This window comes from Silurus aristotelis (assembly GCF_946808225.1).
Source record: "Silurus aristotelis genome assembly, chromosome: 7".
NCBI classification, from domain to species: domain Eukaryota; kingdom Metazoa; phylum Chordata; class Actinopteri; order Siluriformes; family Siluridae; genus Silurus; species Silurus aristotelis.
Window position 1 is genome coordinate 1916800 of NC_139580.1, and position 23633 is coordinate 1940432.

General features: G+C 39.0%; 2 protein-coding genes and 2 long non-coding RNA genes across 10 annotated transcripts in view; 3 read left to right on the plus strand and 1 right to left on the minus strand.

The window, feature by feature from the left end:
* Nucleotides 1–23633, minus strand: part of LOC310728923 (craniofacial development protein 2-like) — a 288545-nt gene that overhangs the window by 47479 nt on the left and 217433 nt on the right. The gene's annotated exons all lie outside the window — the stretch shown is intronic.
* LOC310728988 overlaps nucleotides 1–23633 on the plus strand; it is a 412338-nt gene that overhangs the window by 10891 nt on the left and 377814 nt on the right. The window lies entirely within an intron of this gene.
* LOC310728922 (uncharacterized protein) lies at nucleotides 1797–23480 on the plus strand. Of its 5 annotated transcripts, XM_083546788.1 has the most exons (12): nucleotides 1798–1886; nucleotides 2180–2458; nucleotides 8832–9110; nucleotides 10385–10516; nucleotides 11185–11346; nucleotides 14496–14627; nucleotides 19110–19151; nucleotides 21540–21629; nucleotides 21725–21784; nucleotides 22212–22274; nucleotides 22472–22530; nucleotides 23145–23480. In XM_083546788.1, the coding sequence occupies exons 1-12, from the start codon at nucleotides 1823–1825 to the stop codon at nucleotides 23172–23174; spliced, it is 1392 nt and encodes a 463-aa protein (XP_083402914.1). In that variant the 5' UTR covers nucleotides 1798–1822; the 3' UTR covers nucleotides 23175–23480. The 5 variants fall into 5 exon arrangements, 1 of the variants encoding a protein (XP_083402914.1); XR_014534394.1 differs by having other exon boundaries at nucleotides 22212–22530; nucleotides 23145–23446; XR_014534396.1 differs by having other exon boundaries at nucleotides 11212–11346; nucleotides 22212–22530; nucleotides 23145–23446.
* On the plus strand, nucleotides 4444–5976 carry LOC310728980. The gene is made up of 2 exons (XR_014534425.1): nucleotides 4444–4590; nucleotides 5391–5976. It is a non-coding gene; the product is annotated as an uncharacterized lncRNA (long non-coding RNA).

A 23633-nucleotide genomic window follows, 5' to 3' on the forward strand; every position in this document is an offset into this window, starting at 1 on the left:
GTTAGGGTTAGGGGTTAAGGGTTAGGGTTAAGGGTTAGGGGTTAAGGGTTAGGGTTAAGGGTTAAGGGTTAGGGTTAAGGGTTAAGGGTTAAGGGTTAGGGGTCAGGGTTAAGGGTTAGGGGTTAGTGTTAAGGGTTAAGGGTTAGGGTTAGGGTTAAGGGTTAAGGGTTAGGGGTTAGGGTTAAGGGTTAGGGGTTATGGGTGCACCTACTGCACCCATAGTGCTACTAACCCCAACACCTTCTGCACCCATAGCACTAACCCTAACACCTGAACAGTGGAAATAAACAGCTCTGGTGATTTCCTTTATTTCTTTATTAAATGAAAGGTTTGAGAGGAGAGCACATCTAAATTTCAGGTAATGATGCAGTGAGATACAAACACAGGAACACAGAGAGACTGATCCATAATGTAAAACAAGCATCAGCGCAAAAGCAGGAAGTGTACACAAGCGACTGTATAAGACAAGACAGGAGGAAATGTGAGACTCAGAACCTGTTAATACAAAAACATAAAGAAACAGGATTTAAAACCCTGATAATGACATATACAGAGACAAACTGACTGTATACGTCACACTGTAGTATAGATGTTGTGTGTGTGTGTGTGTGTGTGTGTGTGTGTGTGTGTGTGTGTGTGTATCTTGCCAATCTGTAGCCTACAAAAGAGAACAAAAGTTGGTTGTTTTTTCTCTTTCCAACTATTTGATTGTTATGATGTAGAATAGTTGAAGAGTTGAATGTGATAAGTGTATTAGACTCGAAAGCTCTTTATGTACAATCATTAAATCTTTTTTATTCGTAAGTGATGTCTGTTAAACATCTGAGTATAAAATCATCATCCATCAATATTTCTATATATTATACCAGTATCATCACTGACATATTCCTTATAGACGCCACTAGAGGTCGCTGCTTTCTGTATATAAACTCCAGGCCTTAATGAACCCAGTGGAATGAACAGTTTGATTGTAGTGAAGTTGCTGAACTGTAAGGGATCAGTTTTAGGGTTAGGATAATATTTTAGGACTATGTTTTAGGGTTATAGTCTGGAGCTAGGTATTAGGGTTAATGTGTGTGCTAAAAGGTGTGGTTGGGTCTTTTAATATGTGTATTCATGTGTGTAGTTGAGTGTCAAAGTTTTTCGGCAAATTGAAAAAAAAAATTCCAATTTTAATAAACATTCAGTAAATTTCTGCACAATTTGTGTGTGAATGGAATATTTCACTAACACGGTCCAACCACTGAACACGCCAGCGACTTTAATTACACACTAACTGTCATGTGGGGTCACTGGAAGAACCCAAATACAGGATGCAGACTGGAATATAATAAAGTTATTTAACTGAAGAACAAGCAGAAAAAACTAAGTTTAGAAACAGCAATGTGGGCAAAAGCAAAAACACAGTCCCGGGTCTGAGCACTGGCAGACTAAACTGAGCAAAGCAGACCTGAGACAAAACCAAAGACACGAACAGTCCTACGTCCAATACAGGAAGTGGAAGCGTGCGGAGAAACTGGTAACAATTACAATGTTTTACTCGTTAAAGCACTACAACTTTACATCTATTTATGGCTCCATGTAATGATGTAGAACATCACTGAGTGCATGAATATAAACCTGCACCAGTGTCAGAGCTGCAGCTCTACAGAACGAAGGAACAGTGATAGTAGTGTGTGTGTGTGTGTGTGTGTGTGTGTGTGTGTGTGTGTGTGTGTGTGTGTGTGTGTGTGTGTGTGTGTGTGTGTGTGATGTCACTTCCTGCTGCTAGTTTGAAAAGTCAAGTCCAGATGTTCTGATATCAGTTTGGTAAAGAGAATAGATGATGCATGTTCTCTGTGTAACGTGTCTCCTGCTCTGTGTCTCTGTACACACAGTTTACAGCGGTGAGTAAACCACAATACACACACACACACACACACACAGACACACACACACACACACACACACACACACACACACACACACACACACACACACACACACACACACACACACACACAGGTTAAAATATAAAGAAAAATGAACAGTAAAGATCTCAGGAAGTAAAAGATGAAGGTTTTGTGGAGGTTCTTGTGTTTGTGATTGTTTATAATTTAGTGTAGAAGCTACAGATGGTTGCTATGGTGATGTTCCTGCATTATGATCACAGTTCTGTATATATTTTATGTTTTTACAGCTATTCCCATTCAGACACACACAGAAGGGAGTGATGTGATATTCTACTGTAAAAATGATGGTAAAGTGTTCTGGAGTAAAGGAGTTCCTGAAGGAAGACGGGAAATCATCACTGCTCAACGTGGAGAAACTCCTAAAAAACTGATCCCAGATCCTGATAACAGATTCGGGGTGTTAAGTAATTTCTCCCTCTATATAAGGAACGTTTCTGTCTCAGACTCAGGGATTTACTACTGTAACACTGTTCCTGTGCTCAATCTGATCATCACTCCAGTAGAAGGTGAGTGTAACGTCTCTAACTGTGGGATTTTCTATCGTTCTCCTTTCACACAGGTGTGTTCCATGTTTCCACGGTTACAGTGGTGTGTGAGTCTTTCTCTGATTCTAACACAACACACTCCTGTTATAAGTGTAGTGAGAGTGTGTACATGCAGTGTGTGTACAGTAGTGTAGAGTGGGTTGTGTTTGAGTTTCTGCACTGAACCCTGTAGCAGTGTGTGAAGCAGGAGAAGAGAACAGAGGAAATGTGTGTGTGGTTAATGTCGGGGGTTCATGTGGTTGATGTGACTAACTGCTGAACTTTATGTAGACGAGATAAAAAAAAAAACTGAATACAAAAGAAAAGTGCAGATAAAGAAACAGAGACGATGCAATGAAGATAACTTTCACCCGGTAACACACATAAATGAAAGTAAAATAAAGAAGGAGTTCAGAGTGTAACAACTTTTAAACATCATGATGCATATTAATAATATAAATACAATTTAGTTAAATAAAATCTATAAGAACTGTGGTGCTGTAGATTGGGGTAGAGGTAAACATTAAGAGTTATGAAGAGTTAATCACAGTAAATTCTGATGTCTAATTATATGTGGAAATAACAGTTTTAACAAATAATTGCAGTAAAATCCTACATGATCTGAGAGTTCAGCATCAGTACAGCTGAAGGCAAAAGACTGCTTATGAGAACGCAACAGTGCAGACGTCTGTAACATTTTGATGATTGGTGATGTCCTTGATAATACTTCTCACACTTTAAAGTCTATTAAGACTTTAAAGGCTCCATTTCTACCACACGGTGATAAAGTGTGAAAACTGCTTGAGCTTTTTTCAGTGTCCTCAGAACAATAGAGGGGCGAGTGAGAAAGTTTTGAGTTTCCAAGAAAGGTCAGAGAAATGAACACCCACAAACATGACTACTAAAGAAAGAGGTGTGTTTGTGGCTACTCACTGACGTCTGACAGCAGTTTCCTGATTTTTTCTGTGCTAAAGGCAGGGTCGTGTCAGGTTGGCCCAGGTTGATGAGAGCAGCAACGTGTAGGCTGGAACTGATGTTGTAGTGAAAAGTCTGGGAAATGCAGTAATTAATTTGGTGTGATTTTAAATCACCAGAGATAATAAGGGGTCAGCTGGATGTTCTGCTGTAGCTTGCTGATGTTAGCTAAGAATTCTCTCACCAATAATTTAACATTAGCATTCAGACAGACATACACAGCAGTTACACATTAGCTGTTTATTTCCAATAATGAATTCATGTTCACTACCATCCTACAGAGAATGTAAGTAAGACAACAATGAAAACTCCAACATCCAGCACCAGAGCAAATCACTCTGAACATCTGTCTACTCAAATCGTCAGTTTCAAATCCACAGTACAAGAATCTGAAGGAACTTCAAGTACTTTAGATGAGTATGACATCCAGTTTGTACAAACTGAGACAGAAACACCATCCAGAGATGCTACAGAATCAGAAAGTTTATTTCTAGATACATGTGGTCCTAGTAAAAGTTAAATAGTTCATTAAATAAGTTATTAATAATGAAATTATGAAGTAATTATTGTTGTGAATAAAATTAACCACAGTCAATGTGTCACTTTTTAGTTTGTTGTTAGTTTAACCACTAAATAACCACAAGGCCAGCGCTCATCGCTGTTGGCACTCATCCTAAGTCATGTCTCATGTTCACTCTCACAACATATTTACAGCTACAGTGTTCTGAACTTCAATGTTCAATTTATTTTCAAGCAGTTACCAACATCTGTAGACATTTTCCCTAACCAGAGCCCACGGCAGCAATGTGAGCAATGAATTCCTTATGCTGATTTTTACATGTAATGTGCTTTAGCAGGTTACTTTTACTGTAGGAACATGGTGTAGTACCCAGAATCCTCCAGACTGAAGATGCTGAATTGCCTGCACCTGTTAAGGAGGATATATAAAGCCAGACTTTGGCCCTGTTCTTCAATGTACCTTTGGGGTTTTTACTCTGAGGTTGGGTTCATAATCGATGGTCAGGTTACAGGAATGTGTCCAGATTTCAGTCCTGTCTGTAAAATGACAGCTGACACTAGTATTATGTCAAACAGTACTAACTGCTTTTAGATGTTGGTCCTGAAAGATAAATATATAAGTAAAATAACACATTTTCATACGCTGCAGTTTTTGCCCATGTGGTGCAGCCATATCTGTGCGCATATCACCATGATGGTAAATATATCATAACAAGGTTTATAGACTTTGAGAACTCTCTAATGATGATGGTCCTGCTATTGAGTAATTAATTTCACTGTGGTGTCTGACCAGGGTTTGTAGAACAGGCAGAGGCAGTAAGGTTTAAAGGATTTTATCTTTGATGGATGTAGAACAGAAGGACACTGTTTGCTGCACATTTGCAAACATATTAGGCCACTAAAACTTGTCCCATTGCAGTTGATAAGTGCTCCGAGTTGTTCCTGGGTTTGATGTGACTACCGTGATGTGTTCCTTATTGGTGAGCTTTGTTTGCTGCTGTGTTTGTGTGTGTGTGTGTGTGTGTGTGTGTGTGTGTGTGTGTGTGTGTGTTGGTGTTGACAAGGAACTTCATGTTAGCTTTTTATTGTATGGTGGATTTTCACACATTCTAAATATTAACTTCAGCTTGTCGTTTTAAAACCACTGAGCAACTTCATTTCTCACGTCCTCTGTAAGCACATGTCTGACTCCATTTCCCAGAATGCTGCTCTGACTACAAACATGGCTGCCGTGGTCTTAATCACCCTTCAACATGAGATGAACACTCACTGCACATTGAAATATTCGTTCAGCTCTCTTTCTTATTTCAAATTCTTGAGTGTATCTAGTGGAGTTTTTTCTATAAAAGTGAAGAAATGTAGAGAGTAAAAGTTGATTGTTGTTACTGAGACATGAGACACTGAGAGTTTCTCTCTGCAGGCAACCAGAAGAATCCACCAGAAGAGGTTTTCTGTCTGCCTCTACATCCATGACTACACACACACACACACACACACACACACACACACACACACACACACACACACACACACACACACACACACACACACACACACACACACACACACACACACACACACACACACACACACATGCTCCTACTTGCCTGCCTGCAAGTCCCTGAACTGAGTGGTCTACAAACATGGCTGCTGAAAGACTCCAGCACCCAGCAATCTCTCGCATGTTTATGTTCAACATCAGTCTGAAGACACACACACCTAAACATTGTTACCCGAAACTCACAGTATCTCAGTCACGGTATCTAGAGACAATCATTCCATCATTACATTGTGAAATATACACTCAGTATCTTGTACCTGCAATATCAAACCATCTGTTACTCTGCTCTAATGTTCATGATTGTGATGATGTATCTGATTATATGATTATATCTTTATCTTTTGTTTAGTTAACTCTGCTTCCACATTGTCTGACTTCTGCCTGTATTTTGACTTTATTTGCCTTCACAAATAAAAATGCTGCCAGAGAAATAAAACTTTCAAAAACTCTGTGAATTTCTTCAGCTTCGTCATTAAACATCCAACATCAAGATCCTCCTGAACATCAGAGCATGAATGCAGAACCCTCGATTCTTTCTAACATTAATATTCTATATTACAGTGACCTCATTACTGACACCTTACCTGTAGACTCCAGTAGAGGGCGCTGTTCACCTTGTTGCTGTTTATAAACTCCAGGCCATTATGGAGTCCAGTGGAACGAACAATGTTTAATTGTAGTGACGCACTGATCTCCAGACTCTCATGGAAGTAGGTGTGATATAAAATAGATTATTATTAATATTAAATATTAAACCCTTCGTTTCATAGTGCTGGACTTTTCATCAGGATTGAAGTTCAGTACAGCAGGATTCAGAGATGCAGTTTGTGTTTCTCCTACACATTGTGCATTATATTCATCAACTTTCTATAAAATATCAAGTATCTTGAACCTTCTTGTTCATCTTTTTTTTAACTGCTGTATAAATTTAGTCCCAAACTAAACAAAAATAGCAGAAGATTTAGAAACTGTTCACTGATTAACTTCATATTCAGGTGTCTGTGTGGTTAAACTGCGCTCAACTGTGAATTTAATTACAGAGTGTGTAATGACATTTACCCCTAAACCCACCCACAAAACCCCATAAAAGCACAAAGGGAAGTGAAAGAGGACAAAACTGTGACTGAACAGTGTAACATCTCACTGATCTCCATGTTCATCCAGGAATGTCTTTCTCTTCATAATTCTTCCACCTTCATTAAGTAGGCAGATGATACCACAGTGGGTAATCAGATCAGCAACAATGACAAATCAGTTACAGAAATCCACAGACCAAAGTGTGTATTAAAGAATTAAAAGACTGGATGACTCATAACTTTCTATTTTTAAATTCTGATAAGACAGAGATTTTGCTCATTGGCCCAAAAACCAGAGAAAGTCTGTGTACTTGTACGATCCAAAAATCTATTTAACCCTGTTGTGTGTTAAGTGTTTCAGCAATCAACGTGTTTTCATAGATACACACTGACTCCTCCTTCTTTTATTGATCACCTGGTCATAATTAATTTTACATTTACAGCATTTTGCAGACATCCTTATCTCGAGGGAGTAACGCAAGAGGTGAAGATTAGGGGCCTTTCTCAAGGGCCCAGAAGCAGCACATTGGTGTTGATATGATTTGATCTCAACACCTTTCAGAAGACCAAAGTAACTGTAACTAATCTAAAGAAGTCATTTCAATTGTAATTTGTGAACAAAATCGAGCTTCAAGTAAGTTTCCTGGAATTTATACAAACTTAGAATTATTCATTGCTCGTTAAAACTAAGACATGAGGTTCAGACTGCAGTGTGTATTTCTGTATCTCCAGTCCCAGCAGTGTGTGTGTGTGTGTGTGTGTGTGTGTGTGTGTGTGTGTGTGTGTGTGTGTGTGTGAGTGTGATCTCACTTCCTGCTGCTGGTTTGAAAAGTCAAGCCCAGATGTTCTGATATCAGTTTGGTAAAGAGAATAGATGATGCATGTTCTCTGTGTAATGTGTCTCCTGCTCTGTGTCTCTGTACACACAGTTTACAGCGGTGAGTAAACCACAATACACACACACACACACACACACACACACACACACACACACACATTAGTGAATTAGTATAATATGAATGTGTGTATTAAAGTTGTGTGATGTGACAGAAATCATATGATGGTACTTGATGTTTCTACGCTACACGATGTGTCTGATAGTGAAACATTATGGAGAATAAACAGATGATGTTCTACACAGAGATGAAGAGAAGTTCTTACAGTAGTGATGAATGTGGTGTGTGTTGTTTCTTCTCTGAACTCACACTCACATGAAATCAAATCCTCCCACTGGAGAGAGTTTGTGATCGTGTCCTGCAGGATTGCAGTCCTGATCACAGCCACACACCAAAACCTGTTCATGTGTGTATGGGATTCCATCACTTCATCTGTTCTTTCACAGTAATGGATTCATGTTCACTTCCATCCCTACAGGGAATGAAAGAAAGTTCACACAAGCAACTCTGACAAGTCCAACTTACTGTGATCACACTATCAGTGAATTCACATCTGGAATAAAGTCTCATGTATGTGGTAGAGGGAAGATAGAGCTTTTCTCCAGATGTGTTACTGCACCACAGCATGAAGCAGCTACTCCAAAAACTTTGTGTTTAATAAAACGATCTGTTGTTCTGCTGATGTTCTACATGCCGGATGTGTAAGAGTTTAACACTTTATTTATCTTAAATACCACTGATTAACCACAATCCCAGCGCTCATCACTGTTCACACTCATCATCATGTCCTGCCTCATGTTCACTCTCAAAACATCTTCACATCTACATTGTTCTGTTTGTATGCATTTACATTGATACGTTTTTAGTCCTGTACCAACACCTTTTTTACAGGGACACAATGAAGGAGTCTGAGGGTACAGAGTTTAGAGCAGATATACAGAAATAGAAGTGAGAACAGGAACGAACTCGTCTCAGTGACGTTCCACATCATTACATGTAACTCTAAATGGATAAAATGTTGTAGTGCTTTAATGAGTAAAACCTTATCATTGTAACATTAATGTGATGGAGGAATAAAACACTTGGGGCCGTGATGTTACTGTAAAATAATCAACAGTGATTGATTTTAAAAACGGATTAATTTATAAAATAATTAATACAAATATTGAAAAGAACCCCTAAAGATCTCAGGAAGTAAAAGATGAAGGTTTTGTGGAGGTTCTTGTGTTTGCGATTGTTTATAATTTAGTGTAGAAGCTACAGATGGTTGCTATGGTGATGTTCCTGCATTATGATCACAGTTCTGTATATATTTTATGTTTTTACAGCTATTCCCATTCAGACACACACAGAAGGGAGTGATGTGATATTCTACTGTAAAAATGATGGTAAAGTGTTCTGGAGTAAAGGAGTTCCTGAAGGGAGACGGGAAATCATCACTGCTCAACGTGGAGAAACTCCTAAAAAACTGATCCCAGATCCTGATAACAGATTCGGGGTGTTAAGTGATTTCTCCCTCTATATAAGGAACGTTTCTGTCTCAGACTCAGGGATTTACTACTGTAACACTGTTCCTGTGCTCAATCTGATCATCACTCCAGTAGAAGGTGAGTGTAACGTCTCTAACTGTGGGATTTTCTATCGTTCTCCTTTCACACAGGTGTGTTCCATGTTTCCACGGTTACAGTGGTGTGTGAGTCTTTCTCTGATTCTAACACAACACACTCCTGTTATAAGTGTAGTGAGAGTGTGTACATGCAGTGTGTGTACAGTAGTGTAGAGTGGGTTGTGTTTGAGTTTCTGCACTGAACCCTGTAGCAGTGTGTGAAGCAGGAGAAGAGAACAGAGGAAATGTGTGTGTGGTTAATGTCGGGGGTTCATGTGGTTGATGTGACTAACTGCTGAACTTTATGTAGACGAGATAAAAAAAAAAACTGAATACAAAAGAAAAGTGCAGATAAAGAAACAGAGACGATGCAATGAAGATAACTTTCACCCGGTAACACACATAAATGAAAGTAAAATAAAGAAGGAGTTCAGAGTGTAACAACTTTTAAACATCATGATGCATATTAATAATATAAATACAATTTAGTTAAATAAAATCTATAAGAACTGTGGTGCTGTAGATTGGGGTAGAGGTAAACATTAAGAGTTATGAAGAGTTAATCACAGTAAATTCTGATGTCTAATTATATGTGGAAATAACAGTTTTAACAAATAATTGCAGTAAAATCCTACATGATCTGAGAGTTCAGCATCAGTACAGCTGAAGGCAAAAGACTGCTTATGAGAACGCAACAGTGCAGACGTCTGTAACATTTTGATGATTGGTGATGTCCTTGATAATACTTCTCACACTTTAAAGTCTATTAAGACTTTAAAGGCTCCATTTCTACCACACGGTGATAAACTGTGAAAACTGCTTGAGCTTTTTTCAGTGTCCTCAGAACAATAGAGGGGCGAGTGAGAAAGTTTTGAGTTTCCAAGAAAGGTCAGAGAAATGAACACCCACAAACATGACTACTAAAGAAAGAGGTGTGTTTGTGGCTACTCACTGACGTCTGACAGCAGTTTCCTGATTTTTTCTGTGCTAAAGGCAGGGTCGTGTCAGGTTGGCCCAGGTTGATGAGAGCAGCAACGTGTAGGCTGGAACTGATGTTGTAGTGAAAAGTCTGGGAAATGCAGTAATTAATTTGGTGTGATTTTAAATCACCAGAGATAATAAGGGGTCAGCTGGATGTTCTGCTGTAGCTTGCTGATGTTAGCTAAGAATTCTCTCACCAATAATTTAACATTAGCATTCAGACAGACATACACAGCAGTTACACATTAGCTGTTTATTTCCAATAATGAATTCATGTTCACTACCATCCTACAGAGAATGTAAGTAAGACAACAATGAAAACTCCAACATCCAGCACCAGAGCAAATCACTCTGAACATCTGTCTACTCAAATCGTCAGTTTCAAATCCACAGTACAAGAATCTGAAGGAACTTCAAGTACTTTAGGTGAGTATGACATCCAGTTTGACTTTGGAAAATCATACAAAATTATACATGAAGTTGATAAAATCCATGAATTCTGTCAGAAAACTATATATTCAGATCACAGTAGAGATGTGATGGTTGTGAAGAATCTTACAGATGAGAGAGGACCAGTGTCTCAAAGCACTTGGTGATGATGGAGGGTGTGGGTGGGGGACTGGACAAGAGTTGTTGAATATTGTGGCATTACAGTGTTATGGTACTTTCACAATTTTGAAAAAGGTCAAGCATTTGTTTGGTGTAACTAAGTTGCATATACTGTATCTGTAAAAATCCCTGGTTAGTTGGGCCAAAGCTATTAGCAGCCTTGTGTGCATTCAACCTGCTCAGGATGATGGTGGAGAAGAAGAACTGTGGTCATGTGGAATCTCAGCTTTGGTGGAAGCTCTTGTATTTTTCTGGTATAAACCAGCATAGCAAGTGTTAAACATCCCGAGGAATGAGCTGTTACTTGCGGTGGGCTAGGATCTTCCACAATTATAGTCAGTGAGAACCTGGATGCCTTGCAACATACATCCAGGGTCAAATGTGTTCAAATTGTCCCTTATCCAGCTTAAATTGCCATTTTATCTTCACATTCTTTGATCGAGTATGTGTTTAGAAAATATTATCTGTTTTTTTCCCAAATAAAGGATTCACGTTCACTACCATCCACACAGAGAATTTAAGGAAAATCACACAGACTCCGAAAACCAGCACCAGCGTGAATGGCAGTGAACCTAAAGCTACTCAAACCAGCAGTTCCAACTCCAGTGTACAAAAACCTAAAGGACCTTCAGTTGTCACGACTACACGTGAGTATGAGATCCAGTATGATTTTTTGTAAAGCATATAAATACACCTCTGATGGAGAAGGAGAGTTGGGGGTCCTGTGGAATCTCCACATGAGAAAGTGCTGAACTCCTCCAGCAATGTGTTGTTACTTGCTGTGGGCAGGGTGGTCCAGGCGGTTTATAGTTGGTGAGAAACTGGGGGCCTTACCACATACAGTGAGGAAAATAAGTATTTGAACACGCTGCTATTTTGCAAGTTCTCCCACTTAGAAATCATGGAGGGGTCTGAACTTGTCATCATAGGTGCATGTCCACTGTGAGAGACATAATCTAAAAATAAAATCCAGAAATCACAATATATGATTTTTAAACTATTTATTTGTATGAAACAGCTGCAAATAAGTATTTGAACACCTGTCTATCAGCTAGAATTCTGACCCTTAAAGACCTGTTAGTCTGCCTTTAAAATGTCCACCTCCACTACATTTATTATCCTAAATTAGATGCACCTGTTTGAGGTCGTTAGCTGCATAAAGACACCTGTCCACCCCATACAATCAGTTAGAATCCAACTAACTAACATGGCCAAGACCAAAGAGCTGTCCAAAGACACTAGAGACAAAATTGTACACCTCCACAAGGCTGGAAAGGGCTACGGGAAAATTGCCAAGCAGCTTGGTGAAAAAAGGTCCACTGTTGGAGCAATCATTAGAAAATAGAAAAAGCTAAACATGACTGTCAATCTCCCTCAGACTGGGGCTCCATGCAAGATCTCACCTCGTGGGATCTCAATGATCCTAAGGAAGGTGAGAAATCAGCCCAGAACTACATGGGAGGAGCTGGTCAATGACCTGAAAAGAGCTGGGACCACCATTTTCCAAGGTTACTGTTGGTAATACACTAAGATGTCATGGTTTAAAATCATGCATGGCACGAAAGGTTCCCCTGCTTAAACCAGCACATGTCCAGGCACGTCTTAAGTTTGCCAATGACCATTTGGATGATCCAGAGGAGTCATGGGAGAAAGTCATGTGGTCAGATGAGACCAAAATAGAACTTTTGGGTCATAATTCCACTAAACGTGTTTGGAGGAAGAAGAATGATGAGTACCATCCCAAGAACACCATCCCTGCTGTGAAGGATGGGGGTGGTAGCATCATGCTTTGGGGGTGTTTTTCTGCACATGGGACAGGGCGACTGCACTGTATTAAGGAGAGGATGACCAGGGCCATGTATTGCGAGATTTTGGGGAACAACCTCCTTCCCTCAGTTAGAGCATTGAAGATGGGTCGAGGCTGGGTCTTCCAACATGACAATGACCCGAAGCACACAGCCAGGATAACCAAGGAGTGGCTCTGTAAGAAGCATATCAAGGTTCTGGCGTGGCCTAGCCAGTCTCCAGACCTAAACCCAATAGAGAATCTTGGGAGGGAGCTCAAACTCCATGTTTCTCAGCGACAGGCCAGAAACCTGACTGATCTAGAGAACATCTGTGTGGAGGAGTGGGCCAAAATCCCTCCTGCAGTGTGTGCAAACCTGGTGAAAAACTACAGGAAACGTTTGACCTCTGTAATTGCAAACAAAGGCTCCTGTACCAAATCTTAACATTGACTTTCTCAGGTGTTCAAATACTTATTTGCAGCTGTATCATACAAATAAATAGTTTAAAATCATACATTGTGATTTTTGGATTTTTTTTTTAGATTATGTCTCTCACAGTGGACATGCACCTACGATGACAATTTCAGACCCCTCCATGATTTCTAAGTGGGAGAACTTGCAAAATTGCAGGGTGTTCAAATACTTATTTTCCTCACTGTACATCAAGGACCAGAGTGTTAAGATTGTCTTCTATCTGCAGTTTATTGTTGTACTTGGCATTTCACATTTCACTTCAGGTTGGTCCTGGATGAAGTGTAAGCTTCCCATTTCATTCCCAAACTCTCATGCCTTCAGTAGGAGTTAGACTTTTTTTTTCATCCAAGGTTTCTGATTGGATTAGTTTAATCTGTCTTAAGGGTCGTGATTGAGTCAATATATTTGTTAATATTGAGAAGAACAATGTTTTGTGTAGATGGTAAAAAAGTACCAAATGATCTGAGAGTTCAGCATCAGTACAGCTGAAGGCAAAAGGCTACTCATGAGAATGCATCAGTGCAGATGTAATTCTTCTCACCCTTTAAATATTGTGCTCCATTACTACCACACGGGGATAAAGTGTGAAAACTGCTATAAATGAGGATTAAAGTGAACATTAAAGTGTCCTCAGAACAACAGAGGGGCGAGTGTGAAGGTGTTCAGTTTCCAAGAAAGGTCAGAGAAACGAACATGATTACTGAAGAAAGAGGCGTGTTTGTGGCTCTTTACTGACGTCTGATTTTCTCTGTGCTAAAGGCAGGGTGGAACTGATTATAATAATAATAATAAGTTTCATTTATATAGCGCCTTTCCCAAGCTCAAGGACGCTTTACAAGGTACAATATTTCAATATTTCAAGACAGATGAAACATAATGAACCTACATAAACATAAACATATTCGTCTGACATTTGCCCAGGATGAAGGATCACATGCAGCTGCATGAGTTAATAGCAGAGACAAAAACAGACACAAAAACATAAAGGACAAGAGAAAGAACACTACATAGTACATGAAACATACACCACATTTCAGAAAAATTAAGGACTCCTAACGCATTGACTGATAGTGGAGGTTGAAAAGGTGGGTCTTAAGCCTTGATTTAAATTCAGCCAAAGTGGTGATGGTTCTGAGTGCAATGGGTAAGGAGTTCCATAGTGTTGGAGCAATGACAGAAAAGGATCTGCCACCTGCAGAGGATAGACGTAGATGTTGTAGTGAGAAGTCTGCTCACATTTTCACTGTGGTGGAGGATGAGGACTTTGGAAGCTTCAGTCATGTTGATGTGATCCATAGTATTGTTGCACAAGACACACTTGAAAAAAATCTGGGAAATGCAGTAATTTATTTGGTGTGATTTACATCACCAGAGATAATAAGGGGTCAGCTGGATGTTCTGCTTTAGCTTGCTGATGTTAGCTAAGAATTCTTTCACCAATAATTTAACATTTGCATTCAGACAGACATACACAGCAGTTACACATTATCTGTTTATTCCCAATAATGAATTCATGTTCACTACCATCCCTACAGAGAATGTAAGTAAGACAACAATGACAATTTCGACATCCAGCACCAGAGCAAATCACCTTAAAAAACGCTCTACTCAAATCACCAGCTTCAACTTCACTATACAAGAATCTGAAGGACTGTCAAGTACTTTAGGTGAGTATGAGTTTCAGTATTACTTTGGAAAATTATATAAAGTTATACATGACGTTAATACAATCCATGAATTGCGTCAGAAAACTATATAGTCATATCACAGTAGAGATGTGATGGTTGTAGAGAAGCTTACAGATGAGAGAGGACACACTTGGTGATGATGGAGGGTGTGGGTGGGGGACTGGACAAGAGTTGTTGAATATTGTGGCATTACAGTGTTATGGTACTTTCACAATTTTGAAAAAGGTCAAGCATTTGTTTGGTGTAACTAAGTTGCATATATCTGTAAAATCCCTGGTTAGTTGTGCTAAAGCCATTAGCAGCCTTGTGTGCATAAAAACTGCTCAGGATGATAGTGGAATCTCACCTTTGGTAGAAGCTCTTGCATTTTTCTGGTATAAACCAGCATAGCAAGTGTTGAACTCCCTGAGGAATGAGCTGTTACTTATGGTGGGCTAGGATCCACAATTTTAGTCAGTGAGAACCTGGATGCCTTGCAACATACATCCAGGGTCAGAGGTGTTAAAATTGTCTTCTATCTCCAGCTTATACTTGCCAGAGCAATGTAGACTAGACTAAAGCAGAGTTAAAAAACTGAATCTGAAAATCTGGGAGCCCAAACAAAGAGGAATGAGATGCAGGTATGTATGCTATCACAGTGCTCCAAATGAAGTTGGTAACAGAAAGGAAAGCAGGGATAATGGTGGGATAGATCTCTAAGCAATGTAGCCAAAAAGCCAATCTGGCTACTAGTGTCAGAAAACAGCGTTCTTAAATATGTAAAAAAAAAATGGCCGCCATATAAAAAGTACTGGGCACAAAAGCAGGCAAAGATGTGCTTGTAATGGAAGATGTGGAAGGTCATGTGGAATTGGGGGAGTCTGGGGAGCTTGAGTTGGATATCAAATAGATAGAGCACCTTTGGAACCGGGAAGGGCCTGATAAAATGCAGGTTGAGCCTCCTGTAGACTGCTTTCAGGGGCATGTTTCTGGTGGGCACCCAGATTTCTGGCCAAAATGATGCAGAGGAACAGAAGTTGAAGGTGGAGTGATGTGCTCAGCTGGGCATAGATGCAGAGCGATGTCCTCTGTGGAACTTTGAAGCAGATCGACACCCTCTGCAGGACTCTGAAGTCAGAGTGACATCCTTGACAACCCCCACAGCCATTTGTGAAGTTTAGGTGGCGTTCTCATTATAGCAGGCAGGCTGTGCTGCATCTGAAGTGGAGCTCAGAGGCTGAACAGTGCCCCCAGCAGGGTTTAGAAACTGGGTAATGCCCTCAGCAAGGCTCAGAGACTTGGCTCAGGACCGAGATGGTACATGGGCTGGGACTGTTTTCCCCATGCAGAAGCGATGCCTAGGAGGACAGGAGCCTCAGTCAGTGCAGATGCCCTCAAAAATCTACCACCAGAAGGTGAGAAGAACCTGCAGGATTTGTGCATTCATGAGGTCCATTTTTCTGGCTAGATTGTGCTGTCAAGAACTTAATACCTTCACACCATCCATATAGAAGTTACACTGCTTATCATTTGTCCATAATTATGTGTGAGAAAATCATGTGAAAATAAACAACAAAAAATACATTACATTGTCGCATCGCAGTAGAGAAATATTTGAAGCTTTAATATGCAAAACAAAGCTAAAGATTTATAAATAAGTGAAGAAAGACCAAGAGAAAACACAGCAGATGATAAATAACTAAACTAATTGAGATGATATTAAATAACAAGAGAACTGATGGTGTTTGATGAAAATGGCATCTGGGGTGGTGTTTTTGTGAGGTGGTGCAGTGACAGATATTACTTCCTCAAATCATCCAGCTGTAGTCTGTAGCTACTGCCGATGTTGTTGTAGGAAGGGTTTGAAAATATGACATTGTAATTATTGTAATATCCAAATATACTGAACAAAAATATAAACGCAACACTTTTGTTTTTCCTGTTTTTTTTAAATGAGCTGAACTATGTATACAAAAGGTCTATTTCTCTCAAATATTGTTCACAAATCTGTCTAAATCTGTGTTAGTGAGCTCTTCTCCTCTGCCGAGAGAATCCATAAACCTCACAGATCAGGTTGCTGATTAGACAGCATGATTATTGCACGGGTGTGCTTAAGGCTGGACACAATAAAATACCACTCCAAAATGTGCAATTTTACTGTATTGGTAATCAGTGTTGGGGGTAACGTGTTACAAGTAACGTGCGTTACGTAATAATATGACTTTTCTGGAGTAACGAGTAAAGTAGCGCGTTACTTTATAAATTTACACACTAACATCTGAGTTAGTTTTTTAAAAACGTAATGCGAGTTACTTTTCAGTTCAATTATTTTGCATAAAAAAATAAATACTGAATTAAAATGAACGTAGTCACGTAGAATCGCGCACTCATACGTGCGAGCAGCAGGAACAGAAGCTGGTCAGAAGCGGAGATGGTAAACTAGGGATTACATCACTGTGATGGAAGTGTTCTTATTATTTTGAAATAGTGGAGGAAAAGGAGAAAGGAATAATGGTTAAGTGTAGATTATGTGTTGGTGAAAAGCTCTTGTCAACTGCAAAAAATACCAATTCAAAAAAAACATCTGCATGCAAAGCACAGCACTACATGTGTGTGTGTGTGTGTGTGTGTGTGTGTGTGTGTGTGTGTGTGTGTGTGTGTGTGTGTGTGTGTGTGTGTGTGTGCATAATGTTGAATATATGGAAATGGAGACAGAAATATAGAAAACTTTTGCCGACTTTCCACCACTACAGATCTCTAGACTGCTCAGAATAAAAGTTCTCCGTGGGAGACACATGTACAATGCTGTTGCAGTGGAGAGAGAGAGAGAGAGAGAGAGAGAGAGAGAGAGAGAGAGAGAGAAAGAAAGAGAGAGAGAGAGAGAGAGAGAGAGAGAGAGAGAGAGAGAGAGAGAGAGAGTAAATTCACAGCTCATTTGCTCTTTGTGGGAAGATAAACTGCCCCGGTCACTGATAAAAGCGTGAACTTTGTAAAAGTGTTCAGAATGTTTGAAGCTGATGATGAAGCAGAGAATGATGTAGACGAGGATGAGGTCATATTTACAGAATTGCACTATGTTTTACGAGATGACAGTGAAAGGTATGTTCTCCCTCCACATCACCGGTGTGCAGCCCACACCCTTAACCTTATATACACGAACGATAGTTACATTCCTGACGGTGAGGCAGATTGAAAAGCAGTGTACAGAAGTGCGACTGGAAAGTGTTCAGCCTTGTGGTCAAAATGTAGTCGATCATCTTATTGTTCTCTAAGAAGTTATTAAACATTTTAAATGTTAAAGTGTCTTTTCCTCTAATATAACTGATTTCTTAATGGCAATTCTCTATATTACACCTGTTACACCTGTAAAGCGTGAAAGAGATACAAGAAACGCAAAAGTAACACAAAAGTAATATAACGCATTACTTTCCATAAAACGTAACTAAGTAACGTAATTAGTTACTTTTTTGGGGAGTAACTCAATATTGTAATGCGTTACTTTTAAAAGTAACGTTCCCCAACACTGTATTGGTAACAGCATCAACAGTATCTGGTGTGACCATTTGCCTCATGCAGTGCAACACATCTTAACATAGAGGTGAGCAGGTTGTTGATTGTGGCCTGTGGAATGTTGGTTCACTCCTCTTCAATTGCTGAAGTGGAACTGCAGTCAGGTCGAGACCCCGATGAGGACGACGATCATGCAGATGAGCTTCCTTGAGATGCTTTCTGACAGCAGAAATACTTTGGTTATGATTGTTGCAGCAGCTGTTCAGATATCTGGTCTCAGATAATGTTGGAGGTGAAGATGTGGAGGGTCCTGGGCTGGTGGGGTTACACGTGGTCTGTGGTTGTGAGGCCAGTTGGATGTATTGCCAAATTCTCTGAAACGCCTTTGGAGACGACTTATGGTAGAGAAATGAACATTTAATTCACAGGCAGCATCTTTGGTGGACGTTCCTGCAGTCAGAATGCCGATCGCACGCTCCCTCAAAACCTGCAACATCTGTGGCATCGTGCTGTGATAAAACTGCACAATTTAGAGTGGACTTTCATTGTGGCAGCCTAAAACACACCTGATTATCTTTCAATATGAAAAGTAGCACTGAAGATTAATAGCACAATAAACAACTTCCATTTTATCTCTCAATCTGATCTCTCACACATTGATGGAATGAGTCTGTCACGCATCAGTTTAAAGACGTTAAAACCACTAACACCTAAATATCTCGTCACAATCCACACTCCTCTAAGTCAATCTCCCATCTGACCACAAGTTGTTTCAAATGTTTCACAAAGAGGCCTTGTTTAAATGTCCTCACTTTCTATTTCAGATTCCAATTATTTATCTTTAACAGTTTCACCAGGTTGTAGGATTTATCAGGTTATGTGATTATGGGGATTGTAGTGGGAGGATGTAGATTCTGTTGAGTGTTGAGACCACGAGCTCGACTGAAACATCAACTGTAATCCATTTTCTAGTTTCCTCCACTCCACCAAGCACACCTGTGAAGAAAAGATTTGGTAAGACACACACACACACACACACACACACACACACACCATTTACATGAAGTCCAGAATTTTAAATAAATAAGGTGAACGTTCTTCACTATTAAAATAGTGTAAAGTCTCACACCTAGTTGTGGATTTTTCATCTTATTCCATGGTCACTTCCCAACATTAGGGTGTTATTGATGTTTACAGAGCAAAACTGGATAATTGGATCAAAATAAAATGTTTATGTTGTCCAGCCCTAAATACTAATCCATGACAAGCATGTTGAAGTAATGTGAAGGAAAAGACAAACCTGACCAGTCCAGACGTTGGTCTGCTTTTAAAATCTAGGCATAAAAGTAAGTTAGGAGATGGAGCCCACACTGGCAGCTCAGACCAACATGTGTGTTTCTGGTGTCTTTCTGTAGAATGAAGATGATTATCAGCATTAGGTCATTCAAAGTTGTCAAGTTTCCAGTCGTTCAGTGTTTATTATCATGCTGGTTTGTTGTGGTGAACGATGACTCATAAATAGTTCACTTTTTCTTTTCCACATTTGTAGACCAGCGCATGAGGTTGGTATACCACTAAACTCTCTTCCTCTCAGTTTAAACCTTTCTTGAAATAAACTCCCACTATAGTCAACACCACAGAGAACCGGAACATGTTCCATGACATCGAATGTAGCAATGAAAGAACAAAAGGACTCATTGTTTTAGTGAAACAAATGTATTTGTTTGCAAATCACTGAGTACAAGAGGAATGAAACACTGCAGCATGGGCTGTTCTAGAAAATATTCAACATCATGATGGTGGAATTGATTCTGCTTCAGCACACAACCTTTTTTACTGATAATTTTATTGTAACTGTGGCCGAAAGTTTTGGATTTCAGTCAGCTACAGAACATATTCCCAACAAACTGTCAAAATGTGAGTAAAGTCAGTTTGTTTGTATTTTTTTTTTATCTTCTTTCTCTAAAAAACTTTTTAGAGAAAAAAAACTAAAATGTATTTAATATTATTTATATTACATGATATGTATCTTATTTATAATAACTATTATTCTGTATTTAATAAGTTCTTGCAGGCCATTTTTAAAGAATATCCCCTTTTTAGACAGAAATGATTTGACTTGTCAAGTCTCACATTTATCATATGATTTTACAGTTTTTTTTTAGTTTACACTTTGATTAGTACTGTATGTGGGTACAGATCTTTTTGCTTGAATTTATTGTTCACAAGATCCTTGTTCGTTTTGCTGCCGATTACCGAGCCGTATTTTCCATATTCCATGTTTTATTTTTATTGTCTCTCAGTTTATCATCTTGTTTTAGTTTTTCTCTCTCGTGTTTTTTGCTTATCTCACTTTATTTTGTATATTAATGGATATTTGCCTGTTAAACGTTTATGTCTCTGCCTGCTGATATGGTTTGTTAGCACATTTTTTCCTGACCAGATCTCCCTTACCCAAAAATTTTTTTTTTTTACCAGAAAACATTTAGGAATTTTTTGGATGTCTTCTCTCTATCTGTCTCTGGTGAACCATCTGGTTAAAACTAGCGAAATTTGGTAAACTGATTTGAGAGGAACTAAAGAACATTCTGACCAAATTTGAGGTAAAAAGATGCCAAAACATTAGCACCAACATTCAGGCTAGATTTTGAACCATGTGTTCAAAAGTTTAAAGCCCTGCATCCATGGATTCTCTGAGTTGAGAGATTCAGAAACCATCATGTAATAACAGTTAGAGTTCCACCATATTGCAAAATATTGGAATTTGTCAAATTTCATCCAGGCTTCACTAAATATGGCACACATCATCTCCAGAGTAAAATTTCCCAAAATGATTAGATGACTTTTTAAATGCTCTTTGCATTTGGCACGCAATTTTATGATTTAACTTATGATTATTTCATAAAAAAAATGTTGTACAACATTTGAGGGTTAAGGATTCAAGGACCCAGCGATGGCAACGTGGCAGAGCTAAAAATTTATCTTTAAATAAACAAATCCAATGTCTTAACTACTCATCTACCACATGCCAAGTGGTTACTCAATGTTTTGCCCCTGAATGTGCAAATAGTTTTAACAGTGAGGTCACCAAACAGAAAGTGAAGTTGTATCTCAGCAACTTTGTGCCACCTACTGGTCAACAGTTACAATAACATGCTGATGAATCTGCATCAACCCCCTGGTGGACATTATAATGACTTGTGATCAGGTTTACATTGAGTTCGTCTGGGAGACCGGTGCAGCTCCATGGTTACTGGATGATGGTTAAGAGATGCTTTCGTAATGTTTGACCTTCAAAAAAATCTTTGAAAACAGGATGTAATTTCTACAGAATTTCAGACAGCAACATGGTCCTTATTTTACATTCGATGAGATTTCTGCTCTGTGTGATTGCAAATGCAGCTGTGGTGATGGTCTCGGTGCTGGGTGGAGTCACTGCTGTAGGGGTTTTTGGAGCTCTGCTGCTGTGGAAATGTTTCTTCCAGAAGAAAAGTGAGAGCTCATCATTAGACTAAGAACTGATTGTATATCATTGCCTTGAAATGGAGCTGTTTCAAGTGAACACTCATTTGTTTTGCATTTCTCAGCTGTTAAAGACAAAAAGGCAGATCACATCTACGAATCCATGACAGACGTTACACAGACTGGTGAGTGAGATTCTTTTCATATATATTTAGATTGACACATTTCCTGATGAACTTACTGAGCTCCATGCAGGAGTTTTCCGTGTGGTAGAACTTATATGGTGAATACAGGGATTATGAGTAGAGACACGCCACGTTTACTGCAGCAGGAGTGTAGATGTAACAAGGTGTATATGAAAAATACTTAAAAGAAATGATGCATTATTGCAAACCATTCAGTCATTTTTGCTCAGTAAACATCAATAACAGCTGGATCTCCTCAATGCTGAGAAGTGACCATGGTAGAAGGTGATGATCCACGGCTAGACGTGAGACCTTACACCATTATAATGCTAATTTATGCCATTCATTTCTGTTCTAAAGCTAAAAATAAACTAATTAGATGTGTGGGTGTGTCTATAATTTTGTGTTTGTTTGTTTGTGTTTACAGCTCAGGAAAATCAGTATGAAGCCATTTACATCCTGGCAGGAGACCCAACTATTCTCAATCTGAGTAAAATCATACACAATCTATATCAGCTCCGAATATTAAATACTGTGTGTGTGTGTGTGTGTGTGTGTGTGTGTGTGTGTGTGTGTGTGTGTGTGTGTGTGTGTGTGTGTGTGTGTATGTGTGTGTGTGTGTGTGTGTGTGTGTGAGTAAATTGTGAATGTGTTGTGTTGTGAATGTAACTTATTTTTATCATACAGAAAAAAAGACGCCCCCTGACGCTTCCTCGCCATCAGAGAATCGCCCACTTGAAAATCTGGTGAATATCATATCACTTTCTCATTACACTCCTGTTCTGTTCCCTAAGCCCCGCCCCCTTTCCCTGTCGTTTCCCATAATCCGCACTGTGTTTGAAACGTGTGCATGAGCCCCTGATTCCACTGCATGAACACGTTTTTAATAAAAAAAAATTGCTAATTCTGTTTATTCACACAATTGTATTATATTGAATCTGATTTATATGAAATTAAATGTTTTATTAGATCAGAATCAAAACAAAATAAATTCAGCATCTGTTTCATTACTTATAATAATTAATATAATAATAAATATAATAATAATTCATGACAAAAAAAAGTTGTGTATGCGAATTTGTGTTTGTATGTGTAATTGTGTAAGTGTGTATCTGTGTGTGAATCTGTGTGTGTGTGTGTGTGTGTGTGTGTGTGTCTGGGTGTAGTGTGTGTGTGTGAACGTGTGTTTGTGGATATGTATATCTAAGTGTGTGTCTGTGTTTGTATACGTGTGTATTTGTGTGCATGTATTTGTATCTGTGTGTGTGCGTGTGTGATGATGATGATGATGATGATGATGATGATGATGATGATGATGATGATGATGATTATATATACCCATATACCCCCCACCCCCCAGGTGGAGCCAGTCTACTCCTTGATAGAATGATGAAATGAGGCTCAACAGATTTTCTGACATCCTGCCAAACTCAAACTCACCTGCACTTTTACCCTCAACATTAAATACACAGGAGACATTTCCACTCAGGAGAGTTGATCCCATTCTGCCTCTGCCAGGAGGTTATGACACAAACAATTGATTATTATTTTCTTAAATAGAATAATTTATTGTGATTTATTTGTGTTTTATTTTTTCCTGTATATATTTCACCTATTTTAAAAAATGTACACTTTTTATATAAAGAATATTATAATATAAAGAAATTGTAAAATAAACAATGAAATGAATGAAAAAGTGTGTAAATGTGGTGGAACATCATTGTCTCGTACTGACGAACACCACTCACATGATCCTTTATTCATCACTGAGAGCAAGACAACATCTAAAATAACCACACACACACACACACACACACACACACACACACACACACACACACACACACAC

Coding starts and splice junctions, on each gene's coding strand:
- LOC310728922 (XM_083546788.1), top strand. CDS start 1,823: ATGATGCATGTTCTCTGTGTAACGTGTCTCCTGCTCTGTGTCTCTGTA. Junction 2,459..8,831: donor GATCATCACTCCAGTAGAAG/GTGAGTGTAACG, acceptor ATGTTTTTACAG/CTATTCCCATTCAGACACAC. Junction 14,628..19,109: donor AGGACTGTCAAGTACTTTAG/GTGAGTATGAGT, acceptor TCCATTTTCTAG/TTTCCTCCACTCCACCAAGC.